Raw genomic sequence first — 19,247 nt, forward strand, 5'->3', positions numbered from 1 at the left:
TCGTCACAACCACAAATAAAAGCCATCCCTTGGATTTAAAAGAAGACTCGAAGACTACTTTTTTTGGCAACTGTTGCAATGAAAATATCATGATCACTGTCAAAAAGGAGAAGATGGAGTGCCTGTAACACAGCCGTATTTATGTCGATTGCTGAGACCCAAGCCGACACAATACAGACCTCGGGCAGCCGAACTGAATGAACTGTAAGTAAAGCGCCTGAAATTATAGCATGCAGACCAACTTCAGCGTGTGATTCCAGACTGACTGCACTGATGGCCCAAATCACTTCTCCCTCTCCCCAACTAACTCCACTTCGGAGGAGTCACGGCCGAACACCACCGCCCTGGGCTAGTGCTGAGACCAAGGGTGTTATTCGGTGTTATTTTTTTAACCCGACCAGAACACTCGATCCGGAGGAGACATAGTGGAAAGTTGCAGGAAAGCACTTGAAGAACGAAACCGTGCGGCCTCGTTGCGCAGCGCGGGATCCCCAGCGCCCTGCTACCTCGCGCCTTCAGAGAGATCCGGCGCGAGTCTGTTTGCACCTTTGCCCAGCGCAGGGCGAGTTTAACTTACGCTAAAACCACAGGCATCCCAATCTGCTCAACCAGCCTTGCCCTCTGTCACTCGGGGCGCGCTGCCTTTGACAGCTGCTGCAACGCTGCACCCAGGACAGAAACGGGAAAATTCCCCCCACAGCTTCCCCTTTCCTGGGTGCCTAGGAAGGGGGCGGGGGGCCCCCATTAGTGCAGAGTTCCCAGCTGATCCTTCAACTAAAATAATGAAATAATAATAAAATAAAATCATGACTTTCTGCGCCTCCTCCCTACCACCAATGCAAGAGGAGAAGGAGCCCGGGCGCTTCCTGGGCTCACAAGTCGCAACCACACACCTCAGTGTGGAGAAAACGGTGGGGGGGGGGGGTCGGAGCTGGAAGGTCCCTGACCCGCCCTCCTTCGCAAAGTTCCGCTAGGTACAAGTGCAGAGCACGAGCTAGGACGCCCTCCTGGGAGAGAGCGAGCCCTTGCGCCCTCTCTCCCCCCCACCTGCCTAGACTCCCCTGCTTTGCCGGCTGGTAGCTCGGAGTAAGACCTGCCGCCTAACTCCCCCCCCCCCCCCCTTTCTCCGGACACCCCTCCCCTCCTGCGCTTGCAGAGAGCCGACAGCGCCCACTAGGGTCCTAGCTCCTCCTCGCAGCCCCGGCGGCAGCAGCCACCGCTCAACTTCCAGCGCTCGCCTCTGAACTTTTCCTCAACTCCTTCTCCGCCTCCCTGCGCCTCCGCAGCCAGCCCCAGCTGCCGGGCAGCGCCTCCGCAGCGACCCCGCAGCCTCCCCCTCTCTCTAGACAAGCACCCCCTCCAGACCAGCGATCTGCCTGCTGGGGGGCTGCCTGCAATTCTCCTCCCCCCCTCCACCCCGCCTCTCCCCAAGCCTGACCCCGCGCCCGCTGTCCCCGCCGCTGCGCCGCTCCCGGGGATGCGCGCCCGGCTGGGCTCAGGAGCAGGGGTGCTGGGGCTGGAATGTTGCAGGTTGCTTTGCGCCCCCATCCCGGCGCATCAGCCATTCCATGCAACATGGCAGAGCGCGGGTGAAAAGCCAATGGAAAGGGATATTGCACCTACTTGTGGCCAGTTTCCTTGCCCTGCCTTTGGATCTCATGTTGCCAGTCCCGCGCCGCTGTTTTGGTGGGTGGGGGTAGGGGGGGTCCTCTTGGATCTTTTCCTCCTTTTTCTCCCCCTCTCTCTCTCTCACTCTCTCTCACACACACTCTCTTTCTCTCAATCCAGGCTCGCTATCTCTCCAGCATTGTCAGTTTGGACACCTTCGCACATGCGCACGGGCTGCTCCCCCCCACCACCACTCTTCAACATCTCAGCGCCGCCAAAAAAAGTTTGGAGCGATCTATCACTTTGATTTCAGGATCTTGTCAGATGGCAATCGGCGGAGGGAGGAGGCCTCCCGAGGAATGGAGCGAGGACACCTCTTCTTCTCCAATAAAAACAACCTGGCCAGGGAGATCCAGTCGCAAACAGCCAGATGCCTGGATTCTTCTTTATTCCGCCATCAACTCCACCCAGTTCCTAGCCATTATTATTATTAATTAATAAACCAGCATCGGGATAGCGCATCTAGAGCTTTTTCCTGTCCTGATCTGCTCGGCAATGGGTTCTGAGCCACTTGCCATTTACTCTGTGGGAGGCGGGGGAGGCAGATTATTCATAACAGAAGAAATCTCCCTGTTCCAGAGTTTGAGAGTAGAATAAATGGCTCTTTTTCTAACTTTTGATGTAATATTAATGATACTTTGCAACATTTCACTCGTTTACTCCTACCCTGTCGCAATCATCATAGATTTGTGGATATACACAGACACAGATGTAATTCAACTGTGTATTTTATGTAGGCATGTAATTAAATTATATACTCTTCCAAACTCTCACACACCGTCTCGCACCTTCAGTTGAGTTCAATTTTCACCCGCTGGGTAAAAAAGGCACTTTAGAAATAACCCACATTGTTTAAATCTGTTTTAATTACAGGGTTTTCCAATCAACAAGGGGACACGCTGAAACTGGGAACTCCTGTAAGGGGTGGCTCTGTTCAAGGTATGAATCAATCCAAACTACATAGATTTTCCTCTGGTACAACCTCCTTGCATTAAACAGTTTTGTTCAATACAGTCTATCCGCTATTTATGTTCCCATTAATATCTGTTGCAAATCCTGCCAGACACCATAAAAGAAAATTACAATCTTTCAGACTCGGTACTGTGCCAGTACATACATGCTGCTCAAGTTTTGGTTTTAATAAAATCTTAAGCATCACTCTCTCTTTACAAAAAAAAAAATCCTGCTGGTGTTCACTGTCAGAATCATGGCCATTTTAGGATGAAATAACACCTCTCTCTGCAGCTCTGCCGTAAGCTTACAATAGCCAACAGGATATAACCCTGCAGATCACAATGACCTTAATGAAGAGGTGTTTGTTTTAGAAACAACCACTGAACTTTGTTTAGATCATGGCAGCAAATTTCGGAACGCTACGAGCCTTTGTCCATTCCACAGAAACGTATTCACCCAACACCTGGATGATACACACACGCACGAAACAAACTGAAATTAACGATGGGCAAAGGGAATCTCTCATATGAAACACTACCCCACTTCACCTCCCCTCTCCAAATGAGGCACAAATATTTGGAATCCCATTGGAGAGCGTATTTCTTGAGCCTCATAATTATTATAGATAAAAAAGCAGCTTTTTGTGTAGGGGAAATTCAGTAATCTAGAGGGAGGACTAATAAAGCCCGACCCCTCTGTAGGAGAAAGCCGAGTGTGGGGTGAAGGAAAGAGGAGCCTCTTCTTGGTAAGGCAAGCTTAGCACACCAAGCTGCACTACCGCAGAACTTCAACAAAAGTAGCTATAAAACGACTCAACTTCTGTACTTCTCTCCTCCTCCCTCTGCAGTCACCTGTTTATTGCCCTGCTTCCCCACCCACCCCCCACTCGTGGTGTAACCGAGAAACTCAAAAGCAACATCACCCGACGCGCACCCTGCTTGGGTCTGTGCCCCGCAGCCTTGCCAGTCCATGAGGTATGGCACGCTAGGAAGCGGGGCATTCAGAACATTTCTTACCGGCTAGTCCGCCGGGAGAGCCACAGTGACTCACCCACCTACCCGCAATGTCGGTGTCTAGTGGGGAGTATGGAGGGGGGGGGGTGTAGTGTGTGTGCTGTAATGATTTTCCTCGTCTGACCTCTATTTAGGAATGATTGGAAATACTTTGGTTCCCAGGTGAAAGGATATGAAGTGATACCCGGTGGATTAACTGATCAGCTCAACAAAAGGTTATTATGGAAAGCATTGGGCTGGGAGTACAGCCCACAAGGGGTGGGGGAACCGGGCAGGGAGAACAAACTAATTAATTCTGGAAAAGAAGAAAAAAACGTTTAGGCTCTCTGTCACTAAACCTCCTTCCTTCTCTATCAGACATGGTTTTCTGTCGGATTCTTAAAAAGAGTTTCTTATAAAGATGAATAAGCGAACTCAAATTCGAAACCTCGTCGAGCATGTCTAAGAACGTTAACAAACTTTTTTTAGCAACACCCCCCAACGTAACTGTCCATTGTGAAGTATATTTCACTAGCTTTTCTCTGAGATCCAAAACATCACGAACACAACCAAAACAGTAAACTATCACTTGCTTTGCAGACTTACTGCGATTATTTAAACAACCTCTTGGCCCCTCGCAGCACATCTGCGCAAGAAAAGTAAGCGTCTGTATTTATACATCTTCCTGTGACATATATATTTATTCAACATATTTTAAACCGAAGACAGATATAACCTCTTTTTAGCACTTAGTTCTCTTGACCTTGGAAGACACCAGCTCTTACTCGCTAAACGCCATAGCTTGTCAGTTTCACCTGTTTAAAGTCCCAAGCGACCACAAGACCCCGAACAGGTGTCTCTCTGTGTTCCCGAATACCCAGCAAACATCTAGATTTTCATTTCGGTTGCATCAAACAGCTTTTCTGATGACTGGTCTCTCTGTCAGTAGCAGGCAGAACTTTCATAAAGTTTATCACCCTCCCAAAGAATTCCCTGGTAGACCCACTAGAAATCCGTTTCATTTCGGTTAGTCACGTTTTTAAGAGTTTCTAGCTCTCAATTCCCTTCACGTTGGAAAATGGGCACCTAGTGGATAGTAAAATTGTTGAGTGTATGTGTTTGTAGTAGAATCAGAGCCACGAAAAAAATATTTAAAAAAAGAGGGATGAAATCTATTTTAATACACGCTGAGAGTGTGGGGGAAAGCAACCCTCACGTTTCAATGTATTCCATATAACAGGAAATTTTCCCTTCCTCACATAATTGAATAAGCTCCTCCGTCTATTTGGAGGCAAGTTGGAATTCTTCATCGAGGTATTTGTTGTGCTATTATTGTCTTTGTGCAGTGAACTTTACATCGTGTGATTCAGTCTCAACCTATATTCTCCTAGCTACCAGTAAGATTAATTTAATCATTGTAATGCAATTATTAATACTGTTTACCCAACGCTTGATTTCTGCTTTGCTGTTAAGAAATTAAACCTCTTGCTGGGTGACCAAAAAGCTATGCAGGGGTTTTCAGTGCTTGTTGAAATGAAACAGTCCTCTTTATTTAGTCTCAGAACTCAGCTTTCAGCCATGGGTTCAATTAGCCAAAATGGAAACAATTTTTATTCATTGCAATAACTCACTGTTCTGCAGATCACTTTCAAAATATACACTTTATTATTATATGCTGGCCTCGATGCCGTGAAGTGGCAAGGCTAGAAAGAGGCAGAGGGATCTCTCTAGCCCCCTTGGGCTGTAATTATTAGAAATTAATTGGGTTCAAGACCCTGGGAAGCATGGATAAATTAATAGCTTGTCTGGTTGTTTAAATCCGAATTCTCAGTCCACAGGAGAAAAGGGGAGGGAGACTCACAAACGTGAAATTCAGACCCAGGAGACTATGAGTTTACTTGCAAGTTCCGTATCTATTAAACACTAATGTACAGAATACATTGCCGTGCGGAGGGAGGGGAGTGAAAGAGCTGGGTGTGTAATGGAGACGAGGAGAGTTTATTTTCTTGCCATTTTCTCCAACGCATTGTTTTCGGGGAGCGATTTAGGGGTTAAAATAAAAAAAATAAAGATCCCGTATACTTGGAGCTGTCGTGCTGGAGTAAAAGTGAAAAGGGAGCCTTAGGCAAAAGGAAATTACTGCAAGCCCGCGTGACCTTTCAGAGAGGTAATCAATCAAGTGATCAACAGGGATATTTATCATTGCTGGATGGGGCTACTTTACAAAAGCACAGAAAAGGGGGGAAAGAGACACACACACGAAAGTTTGGATAAACCCGATATGCCTAAAGACAAATACGTAGGCTTTAATCAATGGGCAGATTGCACTTTTTCCCCTTGTCTGGTATTCTAAAAAGAAAGGAAAACACTAGGAGTTTCCCAGTGGAAAATGCCTGCTTCATTAGATGTCCGCTTTAAGCTGTCTGCTTTGCTTTAAAACAGTGGGAAAGGCTGGCTTAAAATATCCAAACAAGAGAAAAATAATATAATAGGATTAAGACTGTGCTACCTTAGTAGTGTGTTAAAACATGTGCCTTTATTTACTTCTCTGAGATTGGAGAAATTGCATCGGGGAACGCGATCTTTTCTGGTTTTAAGTTCTCTCCCCTAATGGTTACTTTTCAAACAATAAAACAAACAAAAAAGTCCCGAGCTATATGGAATCGGCGATCTCGTTCAATTAAACTTTCACTCCATGTCGGCATAAAGCGCTCACCTCAATGAAAAGCAACATTAAAAGCAAATATATTTTCTTCACAGTTTCCTGCCCCCTTGTAAAACATGCCGTGTTGTAAAGCACCGGACATTTAATTTTCCTTCCTATAACTTACCGGATTCCTTAGCAAAACTATTATCATGTATTTATTCAAACATTGTGTTTGTCCCCTGCTCTGTGCTAATCCGGAAGGAGATTTTACTCGATGTGGATTGTTCGCCTCTCTCTTTAAATGACTTTAAATCAGAGTAACAAATGTTAGAGGCCTTCACGCAACTGAATTACTATTAGTCTGCTAGTCTTCGGAGAGAAGTTAAGAGGCTAATGATTGCTCCGCGCAATCACGGCGCGTGTAAATGGCTGACTTTGTGCGGGAGGAACAGCCCCGCTAGATGGACACATAAATATAGAGGTTGTTTTAAGACGCTGGGGTTTTGCCTCCCAGGTAGTCAAACGATCCTCCTGGGGTGTGGGAATGTGGTGTGCTGCCAGCACTGCTCAGGTTCACACCAGATGCAGCTCCCTGCCTCGCGAACACCGCCCCCTTCTCCCCAGCCTCCCACAAACAGGAGAGTCGCCTCTGCACAAGCTACCGGGGATAAAGACAGGTCGGTCTGCGCTGCCGCCGTCCGGCTTCTAAGAGGAACTGCAGAGCCTGTGCGGAGCCAGCCTGCAGGAGCCAGCAGTACTACAAGAGCGGGGGAGTGATTACACTCTCCGCCCTGGGCTGCTGTGCCCCCTAGTAGCAGCCTCCTAGCCAAGGTCATTGAACGCATGGGGAGAGAGGGCCACGAAAGCGGTGGAATGTGCCCCGCGCCTGCACCATGCAAGAAGGGAGCGAGCCACAGCCGCTCAATCATTAGCATAGGCACCTTCTTCTGCGCCTGCCGCGCAATGCAAACAGCCCCACCTGCGGCTCAGCAGCACGCTTCTGCTCATTTCCTCTCCGCTCCCGCCGCTTCCTTTCCGGGGGAGCCCCCTTTCTCCACTCTTTCTAGGATCCCCGCAGAAAGCTGGAGCCGAAGGGAAGCAGCAGGAGCCAGGGTGATGATGTAGCTTAGCCAACCAGGTGTGTAGGTTTACATGCGGGAAGGTAAAGTGTATGCAGCTGTACAATATACCCTGTGGAGCTTGCAGGCACTGCCTGCTCTTTGCAAGGCGAGGTGCAGAGTGAGTCAAATAGTCGTTGAATGCACATTTTCTGATAGCACTAGCTTCCATTGTATCCCTCTAGATTTGCTCCTGTCCGCCCCAGCTAGATATGAGACCCTTTTAAGACTAGATCAGCCATTGCAGCATAAAATAACTACTTCCAATACACCTCTGCTCAAACTGTGGCCCCAAATACTAATCCATTTCTAAAACCTACTTCAAACTGCACCTTTCTATTAAGATTCTTAAAGATCTTACTGTATGTAATTTTTTGCAGTCCTCCTTTCTTGCCCCTCCTTCACTTCCTGTCCCAGTGAAGTACCAGCTGAGGCTAAGTGCAGAAATGCTAGAAATCTGAAAATAATAATCTGTGGTTCACAGATTTTCACCCTCATCTCATAGATTCACAGATCTGTAGGGTGCAGACATGCATCCAACCTCTGAACCTTTTGAAGATAATCAATGAACTTGATCCAGTGTTGATGCAGGTGAAATGCATCACCTTAATCCCCTCCTCCTCCCCCCCCACACACACGCTGACTTCAATGAACACTGAATCAGGTACCATATAAACAGTCATTATTTTTATAGTCAGGAGTGAGTATGATACTTTCAGAATGCTTTAATTTAAGGGCTAACTAGGGGGTTAAGTTTTGGAAGGGTAGTGGTGTCAGTCTGTAACTGAAAAAAACTTAAAACACAACAAATAGTCCTGCAGCACCTTAGAGACTAACAAAAAACATAGATGGTATCATGAGCTTTTACCAGGCTCCCATCTGAAGGAGACAAACAGGGCCGGCCCACGGTATTCTGGCACCCCAGGCACGGGTGTGCACCGCTGCCCTCAGGCGCACGGCGCATGCGCAGGCCCACCTGTGGGGAGCGGGCCCGCCCCCCTAGGGAGCGCAGGCCCATCTCCAGGGCGCACGGCACATGCACAGCCCAGCTACGGCCGCTGGCGCACAGCCCAGGGCCCGCCCCTAGGGCACACGGCGCAAGCGCGGCCCAGTCTGGCCTGGCTGTTGCTGCTGGTGCGCGTGCCAGGCTGTGTAGGGCTTCGCAGCCATGGGGACAAGGGCGCTGCTGGCCAGCGCCGCGGGGATGCGGGCAGGCCTGCACTGCGGGAGCTGGGCATGCGGCACCTGATGGCAGCTGTAAGAGACGCCGAGCACCCCTTACAGCTGCCATCAGGCGCCCGCAATTGGTTGGCGCCCTGGACAGCTGCCCAGCTCACCCATGCCTCCATCCGGCCCTGGAGACAAGGAAAGGACTGGGGGTTAAAGAAAGTTTCAGAGTGTCCAAACTACTATCTGGGATGCAAGAGATCTGTTTTCAATTCCCTGGTATATGACTTCTAGACAAGCCATTTAATCGCACACCTCCATTCCCCATATGTAAAATAGGGATAATAGCACTTTCCTACTTCACAGGGACATTGTCAGTATAAATACATTAAAGGCTGATGTTATGGTGATGGGAGGTGCAAAGTAAATAAAGATGACAGAAATCTATCTGCAACCTCTGTTCTGTAGATTTTACCCAGGCAAGTCTCTGATCAAACCTGGGTTCTGGTTGAGTTCACAATCCTCTGTCTTACTTTCCATTCACTTTGTTGCCCCGTAGGAATTACCCATATTAATACATCTACTAGGATTTCTTGTCTTTTACAGTGACCAGTACCAGGGTTTTTTTATGTAAAGATCCCTCCTAAAGTACAATTATGGATAACTTGCTCATTATAATTTATTCACTAAGTTCCCATCAGTATAAATCAGCATTTAGATATACACTGTGTAGACAGTCTTTTCCTGTAAGTAGTTTATAGCATAAGAATACATATGAAAGTATAAGGGCTAGTAAAACAGAGGGACAGATGGGGCAAATGAGGGTAAAGGTTACAAATGAAATGTTATGGTCTAGAAGCATTATAGATTTTGCTGCATTTTTTTAAATGCATTTAGTTAAATGGGCAGATTGTGCTGAGGGTGTTTTTGGGGGAGGATGAGTTGATACCAAATTGCTGTGAATGGATTGTGCAGCAGAAAGCACAGACAAGGAAAAGATAGCTGAAGTTTGATACCAAACTGGGTGGGGTTGCGACTTCTTTGGAGGATAGGGACATAATTCAAAATGACCTTAGCAAGTTAGAGAAATGGTCAGAGGTAAACAGGATGAGGTTTAATAAAGAGAAATGCAAAGTGCTCCACTTAGGAAGGAACAATCAGTTCCATACATACAAGATGGGAAGCGACTGTCTAGGAAGGAGCATGGCGGAAAGGGATCTAGGGGTCATAGTGGACCACAAGTTGAATATGAGTCAACAGTGTGATGCTGTTGCAAAAAAAGCAAATATGATTCTAGGTTGTATCAACAGGTGTGTTGTAAGCAAAACTCGTGAAGTCATTCTGCCGCTCTACTCTGCATTAGTTAGGCCTCAGCTGGAGTACTGTGTCCAGTTCTGGGCGCCACATTTCAAGAAAGATGTGGAGAAATTGGAAAGGGTACAGAGAAGAGCGACAAGAATGATTAAAGGTTTAGAGAACATGACCTATGAAGCCAGGCTTCATGAACTGGGCTTGTTTAGTTTGGAAAAAAGAAGATTAAGGGGGGACATGATAGCGGTTTTCAAATATCTAAAAGGGTGTCACAAGGAGGAAGGAGAAAATTTGTTCCTCTTGGTTTCTGAGGACAGGACAAGGAGTAATGGGCTTAAAGTGCAGCAAGGGAGGTTTAGATTGGACATTAGGAAAAAATTCCTAACTGTCAGGGTGGTCAAATATTGGAATAAATTGCCAAGGGAGGTGGTGGAATCTCCCTCTCTGGAGATATTTAAGAACAGGTTAGATAGACATCTGTCAGGGATGGTGTAGGTGGAGCTTGGTCCTGCCTTGAGGGCGGGGGGCTGGACTCGATGACCTCTTGAGGTCCCTTCCAGTCCTATGATTCTAAGAGTAACAGTTAGGCTACGTCTACACTGGCCCCTTTTCCGGAAGGGGCATGTTAATTTCAGCGATCGTAACAGGGAAATGTGCGGGGGATTTAAATATCCCCCGCGGCATTTAAATAAAAATGTCCGCCGCTTTTTTCCGGCTTTTAGAAAAGCCGGAAAAGAGCGTCTACACTGGCCCCGATCCTCCGGAAAAAGCGCCCTTTTCCGGAGGATCTTATTCCTACTTTGAAGGGGTGCGAGTAACTGTTAGGATTAATCGATGAGCCCAGGCTTATCAGTTAATGGCAACATGCCTAGTGTAGACAGTCTCAGGCCAGCCAGGCTCTGGGGAGAAAAGTCTTTTTGTTTCAGGACCCATACAGCGCCTAGCGCAACAGAGACGTGAACGCGGCCTGGGGAACTCTGGAGAACTTTGGGGAACTTTGAAGTAGGAATAAGATCCTCCGGAAAAGGGTGCTTTTTCCGGAAGATCGGGGCCAGTGTAGATGCTCTTTTCCGGCTTTTCTAAAAGCCGGAAAAAAGCGGCGGACATTTTTATTTAAATGCCGCGGGGGATATTTAAATCCCCCGCGCATTTCCCTATTACGATCGCTGAAATTAACATGCTCCTTCCGGAAAAGGGGCCAGTGTAGACGTAGCCTTACAGGGCAGCACAGAAGAGTGAGCATACTGACAGTAAAGACAGGGGCTGCATGTTGAGAGTTTCTTCCTAACTTATACCACTTAACAATTGTTTTATAGCTCTTATATTACAATGTAGCATTTACTGAGGGCAGAAAACTTTTCCGTTAAAAGCATTTCCGGAAAATCATGCCAGTCTAGACGTAGCCTTCAGGTTTAGTAGGAAATCCCAGTGCTCCTGGCTCTCCCACCAAATGAAAAAAGTATATAGCAAAGAGTCATTTGCGTCCCAGCGCGTAAACAGCAGTAGAACTCAAGACAAAATCCATTTCATTAGCCAAAAAATCAAAACCAAACCTACAACTAAAAGATAGTCCAATACTTCCAAGCTTTGAAGGTCTGCAGCTTACCAAAGACTGGATTGATTTTCTACTGCTGACTCTTGTTTTATATCCTAGAAAGGATTCCCAGCCTGCCCTACTCTTAAAGGGACAGCATATCCTAGAATTTCTTGTATAGATGCAAATGTGCATGCACCTTTGGTACCAAGCTATATCTGCAAGGGGAAGCATGGCAAAAGCAGAGTGGGGGAATTTCTGGCTGAGGCCAGAAGTAGGAGCAGTTATAAAGTCATGTACTGTATTCCAGGGAAGGAGTGAAGGGAGAAGGAGGGAGATGAAAAGTAGCTGATCTATTTTAATGGATTAGTATTAGTAAAATATTTGCTTTAAAATATGTTTCTTTTACTGAAGCCATTCTTTGAAATAACCTAGTACAACAGTTTGTAAGTCTGGGGAAGCTTTTTAATTATTATTAAGCTATTTATATATGATCTCAGTATTACTGAATATAAGAGCTGTTGTCATAAAGGGTAAACTCTTCACATTAATAAAGTCCTTTTGGGCCTAGTCTTCTTTCTCTGAAGTAAAGAGCAAAGCTCCCACTTATTTTAATGGGAGCAGAATAGTTGCCTTTATCAACAAGAATGGTCCCAGCTCCTCTAAGTCAGTGCTTTATTTGCATTTATCTGTAGTATTATTACAAGACTAACAGAAATCTGCCTTTTTTTTTTTTTTTTGGCTAAGGAGCCACTAAGTAAGGCCAACTCTATCACATCTGTAAAATCAGCAAACCTATTTTTTCTTTAAAATGTAAGGAACACATTCATAATTCATTCCAGTACAAAAAGCAGTCAGAATTAATGAATAAAGTATTTTTGTGACGTTTTATATTGCATTGTATTGTATTGGCATTTATGCAGTGTTTTTCACAGGCTTCGTGTCAAAACCCTTTACAGGACAATAAATCATATACCTTTCCTGATGAAATAGTATACAGGCAATTGGGCACCTATCCTGCCCACATGCAAGCTATAGGGTATAACTCTGTAGGATTCTGCAATGGTATTTCCAGAAATGGATGTAGGTCTTTCCCATTGAATACTCTACAGAATACCCTTTTAGCATCCACTTGAATAGGCACTAAAAATAGGTCCAAAAGACTTTTTCCACTAACACTTTCTGGAAAATACTCTGTGTAGCATGAGTTATAAACTCTGTGTTATCCACCACTCCACATTTTATTGTACACCTATAGCTTTCTGGCCACTTGCAAAATAGTACAAAATGTCAGTCTACACTGACAAGTTATTCTTAACTCTTTTTTCCCATGAAAAAGAAAAATGTCTCCGTTCTAAACTAAACCCAATGATAACAATTTTAGATCTAAATTATTGGTATTTAAAATATAACCACAAATGTAGATTTGAAAATGCAGGAAGGCATCTCAATTTCTATTTGTTTCTCATTTGCAGTTACTCCTCCTATGCTTAGGAAGAGTGCTAGAGGACTGACTATATGACGCAAGAGACTGTTGCCCTGTAATCTTCCTATGATTCTTCAATTTCCATAATATTCCCAAAGAAAGTTTTGTGTAATACAGAGTAGGGACTTATATATTATTGTAAAATAATTGTTAATAAACATTATCCATGCTTATATTACATGTTTCATCCTGGAGAATCACAAAGTGCTTTACTTTCATAATAATTTGGGGTGAAATTTTGGCCCCACTGAAATCAATGGAAGTTTTGCTCAGATTTCACCCTGATATAGTATATAATAGGATCACACTTTCCACCACTGAAATGCAGCCACCTGTAGGGTGCAATACAGCAATGATTTAAGAGGACATGGCAATGCTTTTCAATAATTTAATAGAATTAGAATCCATTTTAACACTACATTTTTACCTAAACTAGGTCAGAAAACATATTTTTAAAACTAGTATTAACATTCCTTACACCTATTTATGCTGTCAATTAAAATACATCCAGTTTAGCTGTTAACAGTTTAACTGCTGAGTGGCTTCTAGCTTGTAAGAGAGACACACACACATGTTCTGTTCCACAGAAAACTTTACTTTTATTCTTTCTTGGTTTTGATATACTTAATCTAAACCAAAAGCCATTCAGATAAAAATCCTGTATGTGTTTGCCTTTTTGTATATATAAAAAAAACTAAGCACCACTACATATCATTGACTTCAGTGGAAGTAGAGAGCACTCAGCACCGTTCTAGAGACAATCTTCCAGGATCAGGCTATTAAGTAGGCAGTATAACTAAACTAGTATAGCTTTTCCTTTCTTCTTAGTACCAGCTCATACTTTAATTCACGAGAGGTCAAATTCACACATGACGCAAGATCACACTGTTGCACTATGATGATAACATAGCATAATTTAAACTCTTGATCCCATGTCTGTATACGAGTCGTTTAGCAGTTTCAGGAATAATATGTAAATAATACACATGCACAGACTTTACTGAGATGGATGACATTGATAATTAAAATAGTGTTTTCAGTGGTGGACACCCTCAGCATGTCAATAGTAAAAATGGAATTTTAGGAGTAACCAATGAATTAGAGCTTGTCAATTCTATTCTTTCTGGCAGTAATACATTCTGGAGATTAAATTAAATCACATTTATTACAATGGAAATGGATTTATGTTAGCATTCAGGATTATGTTCCCAGTCAATTTTTATTATGTTTTTGTTTTTATTTATTCTTGAGGTCTCACTTCATCATTTCCATAATTTTGATCAATTTTGTTTAAACTGAAAAGCTATTTGTTTGTTTTTAATTTTTTTAAAATTACTATTTATTCTCCTTTACAACTTCTAGTGCATTATGGCCTCTGAAGTACAAAAGATGACAGAAAAAAGAGAAGAAAGAACAATTTGCTATCTAATATCTATGGTATTTCTTAGGTACCTATTACCATGGTATCTAAATACTGGATCTTTGATCTTTAAATTGAACTTTTTATGGTATTTTAATTAAACTATTTCTTGAATGCCAGCAGTACCTAAAATGCAAACTGCACTATATAAAACACAACAGCCTATGAACAAAGAGAGTAGAAAATGGTTGCCAGTTATGTCATTTTTATGACTGCATTACAAATAGCCCAATTCTCTAATTCTTGCTGAGTCAAAAGTTCCAACTATTTCACTGGAAGTTTTGCCTGAGTAAGAATTGTAGGATTAGGCACAACATAATAAAGTAATAAATCTACTATAAGTAAATGAATAAAACAAGCTAAAGTATATGTTGGAGGAAAATTTAAGGTATTCACTTGCATAAATTATTCAGAAAAGGACTCACCTCCAGGCATGCATTCTAGGGCAGGATTAGGCTCTACAGTAAATGGTAAATATTTTAGTCACTTGACAGCTTTAAACAAATGAGTATTTCTGTACCAACATTTCGGACATTTTCCTTCATCATCTTTTATCTTCTGCTTGAAAAGTTAGACCACCAATTCATATAACATTCATTACTATTAAAACACACAGTATATGTCTACACTATGGAAGAAAGTCAAATTAAGATACATAACTTCAGCTATGTTAATTGAGTAACTGAAGTCAAAGTAGCTTAACTTGGCTTTTGGCACTGTCTACATTGCAGGAAATCAAAGGAAGAACACTCTTCCTTCAACTTCCCTTATTCCTCATGAAAGCAGAGTTACCGGCATTGACCAGAGTGCCCCTCTCACTTCGAATTAGCTGCCCGAACTAGACCGATCATTTGAAACCTAGAAGATCGACAGCAGCAGCTTCGATCTTCCTCTGTAGTGTAGATGTACCCACAGACATTAAATAATCTTTACACAGCAATTGAACCCATGGTTGATTTAGCAAGATGAGTATTTTTTAAGATACAATTCATTATTCTCTTTTATTTTAGCTCATTTAGAGCTCATTATTTCTACTCTCAAATATATTGAGACTAATATGGAGATGCACATTCAGAAGTCTATTTTTCCACTTATGCATGGAGCATATACGTGGGTAACTCTCCATAAATGCTAATGGAAGTGAAGTGGGTATATTTCCTCATGCATCAGTACATGTATCACTTTCTTTGACCTGATATTCTGCTAACTATATTCAGTCATAAAGCCAAATACTGCCACCGGTGTTTAGCTGGATCTACATCATCAGCTGTTTGTGATCAAGAAGAAACAAGCACAATCCTGGAATTGTGAGATCCTTAAATGAGAGACTTTAAAGACAAATTGTACCTGGTCATGTACCCGGTGAGAGTGACCCACATATATAGTGGATCCGCATCATCCTAAATATACAAGTTGGGCCCTGTACATGGGTTGAGAAGTACATATGCAAATACTGATGACGGGAGAGGGGAGGGAGTTACAGCAAGTGGATTTTGAGATCTGGTCCCTTTGAGTAAAGATAGCAGAACCAAATTTATAGTAATATACAGCTCCGCAAGCTGTGGGGACAGGCACCTTGAAACTGATGTCTATAAAGAAATGGACAGTAAATATCTGTTTATACACACCTTATGTTTCTACCTCCAGACAGATAAAAAAAGCTTTAAGATTTGATTAAGCTCTGAATAAACCTATAATTAAGGGGTATAAAAAGCTATGGTTGCACCAAAAGCAGAAAGTGAGTAACTGAGATAACAAATGCTAGACTGGAGGGAAAATAGAAGATGACATTTTCATTTTTAAAAGCTACATAATGTACATAATTTTAAATAGTTATATTTAAATAAACTTTATAAATTCTTGGCTGATGAGCCAAGTAACAGTGTGGCTTCCCTGAAACTGAGCAGTTTGCAATGTTGTCAGTTGTCAGTGGATCAAACACAGTGTTGCCACACACATTCTTCTCTTGTAAATATTTTGCGGAGTCTGCAGTCTGGTACCAGTTTAGAAGCTCAGTAAGTTCCTTAAGACAGTATTACAACAACAATGTTACTTTTTTTTAAGCAAATGCAGATCTCCATCAATGGAAAGCACCTGGATCCAAAATATCATTGATATTAGAGACTTCCTGAATCAGCATTTCAGAAGGACAAATTATAATAATCAAACTGGCAATAAGATTTCAGTCAATGGGCTGGAGAACAAAGATCTTTTCTTTTCTCTCTTGCACTTCCAGAGAAAGCTCAAGTTTAATATTTTAGTTTTAATTCTTCAGGAAAGTCTCTTAAGCCTATTTCACAGTAACATTTATGACTGAAAGCTCTTTCATCAAAAGCAAAACAATATGAACAAAAACTATATGATGGAGTAATGCAGTATACCACTGTGAGTCTAGGACATCACTACCACAGATGGATTACAATGACAAAAGCGAAAATTTCAAACCTAAGTTTAAACTAAGGTGGGGAGATTTTCAAAGCACAAGTGACATTTAGGTGGGGTTTTGCGTAAATGCTGACTCCCAGATAAGCCCAGAGAGAAAGAACTATCCAGAGAAAAACTGCTATGTCTACTCTACTCTCACTGATATGTGAAAAGATACTGATGGTAAATCTTCTCTGTCAAATTTGCTTATTAACTATATATGCTCCTAAAATGGAGATATCGGGGGTAAATTCTCAATAATAACTTCCTATATTATTTGAGAATTTCTTGTTTAGATGCAAATATGCATATACTTTTGGTGCCAAGTTATATCTGCCATTAAAACAGTAACAGACAGTGGAAATAACCAGAATTAGGCAGCTGACAAGGTTATTTTCTTCCATCATGCTCTCATCCTGTTTATCTGTTTTGACCTTCTATTATTTAAAATGTAACTGTCTGGGGCAAGATCTATTATTATTTATAACTTTGGAAAGTGCATAATACAATGGGGTCCTAATGCATGACTGTGGTTCCTATGTTGCATTGTAATTAAAAATCATGCTTAATAATATATACATATTCCTGGAATAAAGTATAATCGAGGTCAACAATGAACAATTCAGGGTATTTATATTAGTCAATAAAGGATCCATTGTGTGGTCCATCTTCCTGTGGGGCTGCATTTTCATGATTAACAATAACATATACAAGGCCTGACCATGCAGTGCTCTCACAAGCAAAATTTCTATTAGATAGGCAAAATTCTCCATTGTTTTCAGTGGAAGTTTTACTTACATTAGAACGGCAAGTCTGGACCCATATCATGTATAATCATGTTGCTCATTGTATGAGAGAGCAAACAAAGCAGCAGTTTCCTTTTACCGGGGTAATGAATTTTCTTATGTGAAGTTTAGCAGCTGCTGCTTTTTCATATTGTGGAGCTGGCTAAAACTAAGATGTCAGATTTTTGCCCAATGTGCGGTAGCAGACATGAGTATCTGGCTATTTATCCAAATTCCTGGAGGTGAGGGCAACTTGGCATCCTTCAGCTTTTAGGAGAGCATCCATTTCCCCCTGCTCTGCAGTTTCTTAAAGCTGTGAATGTATTTTTCTTGAGCTCCTGAAAAGGAGCCTGCTAATGTAGGCCAGCTGCAGCCGTGAATCTGATGAAAGGTTTGCTGAAAACCACAGCAAAAAGCAAAATGAGTCCCTATCTCATCCTTATGCTCTGCTTTTTAAAATGAGCAGCTAGATGTTTTGGAGTGGGTTTGCTTTTCACTCTTTGAGGCAGTGTCTGTTTTTGAAGATGTGGGTGCCGATTCAGGACTCAGGAGACACTCAGGCCATTGTTGCTCTTCAATTTTCTAGGGTAATACCGAGTGCAGGAAAAGCAGGAAGTATTTGGAACTTAGCTTCATACTAGGCTTCAGACATATTCTTCTTATTACTAAACTGAGACCATGACAGAGCAGTGATTTGTACTTGAACACACACTAGCCAATCCACTGTGCCTTCATCATCTCTTGAAAATCTTTTGTTTCCAAAGACAGATGCTACCCACAAAACATGATCACTAAGACATCTACTGGGGAGATGAATATAGGATTCTTGTAATAAGGGCAGGAAAGAAGATCACCACTGGCTGGTCTTGCTAAACAATGTGAAAGAAAGGCTCATTTCTCAGGACAGCTTACATTAAACAGCCAGAATCTGAAAAATCTAGTTGTCTGTTTCAGGCCCAGAAAAGGCAGCGGTGAGAAGAAAGGCTAGACATCTGACTTCTGAATTGTAGATCAGATCACTGTGGCCACATTGTTTTAATGATTTAAAGTCTGTCCCTGCACTCACCAAAGAGAATGGAAACACACTCACTGACTTCACTCTTACTTCCAAAGTGGGCCCTTGGATTTTTTTTTAGTGATTTAAAAATAGGTAGTTCACTCAGGATAAAGCTGAAATATCCAGTACGTTAAATAGTTCTATATGAACAGCAGTCTGAGAAAACATAGTGCTTTGTAAGAGCTTATTTTCATGTCAATATTTATATTGTCCTTCATTCATTGCTTCCCCTTCCTTCCCCCCGATAAATTTATTGGCCAAAATAACTCAGGCTATTATTTTTTTTGCAACATCCAGGAATCTGAAATAGAGTAAGAAGGCTAGATTTCTCATGGGAGGAAGGGGTTAAGGCCATAGACTTGGCATCAGGAGAACATTCTATTCTTGGCTCCATTACACACTTGCTGTATGAGCTTGTAGAGCAAGATAGAGACCAGGAGTAGAGACTGAAGCCAATACATTCCTCCTTTCTAACTTTTCCATTATGCATGAGCGCGAGTTTTTCCAGAATTCTAGCATATAGCAGCGGGTGGGGCAATGCGACTCGACTGAAAGACAGAACAAACAGAAGCAAATGTGTGGAAAATGTCAAATAAAAGGTATTCTTGGGAGCTTGTGATGTATGAAAATGGAATCTCTCCTCACAGAACAAATACAGAGAGCCAAATTCATCACTGGTTTAAG

At 42.7% G+C, this 19,247-nt stretch overlaps 1 protein-coding gene across 5 annotated transcripts in view; it reads right to left on the bottom strand.

The window, feature by feature from the left end:
* MECOM (MDS1 and EVI1 complex locus) overlaps window positions 1–1,794 on the bottom strand; it is a 508,313-nt gene extending 506,519 nt beyond the window's left edge. For all 5 annotated transcript variants that reach the window (XM_025188972.2, XM_006131723.4, XM_006131721.4 and 2 more), the window contains exon 1: window positions 1,624–1,794. In XM_025188972.2, the coding sequence (XP_025044757.1) occupies window positions 1,624–1,660 (37 nt within the window). In that variant the 5' untranslated portion in view covers window positions 1,661–1,794. The remainder of the gene's footprint in view (window positions 1–1,623) is intronic.
* Between the last annotated feature and the right edge of the window lie 17,453 nt (window positions 1,795–19,247).

The sequence above is a fragment of the Pelodiscus sinensis genome, chromosome 10 (genome assembly GCF_049634645.1).
Source record: "Pelodiscus sinensis isolate JC-2024 chromosome 10, ASM4963464v1, whole genome shotgun sequence".
Taxonomy (NCBI): domain Eukaryota; kingdom Metazoa; phylum Chordata; order Testudines; family Trionychidae; genus Pelodiscus; species Pelodiscus sinensis.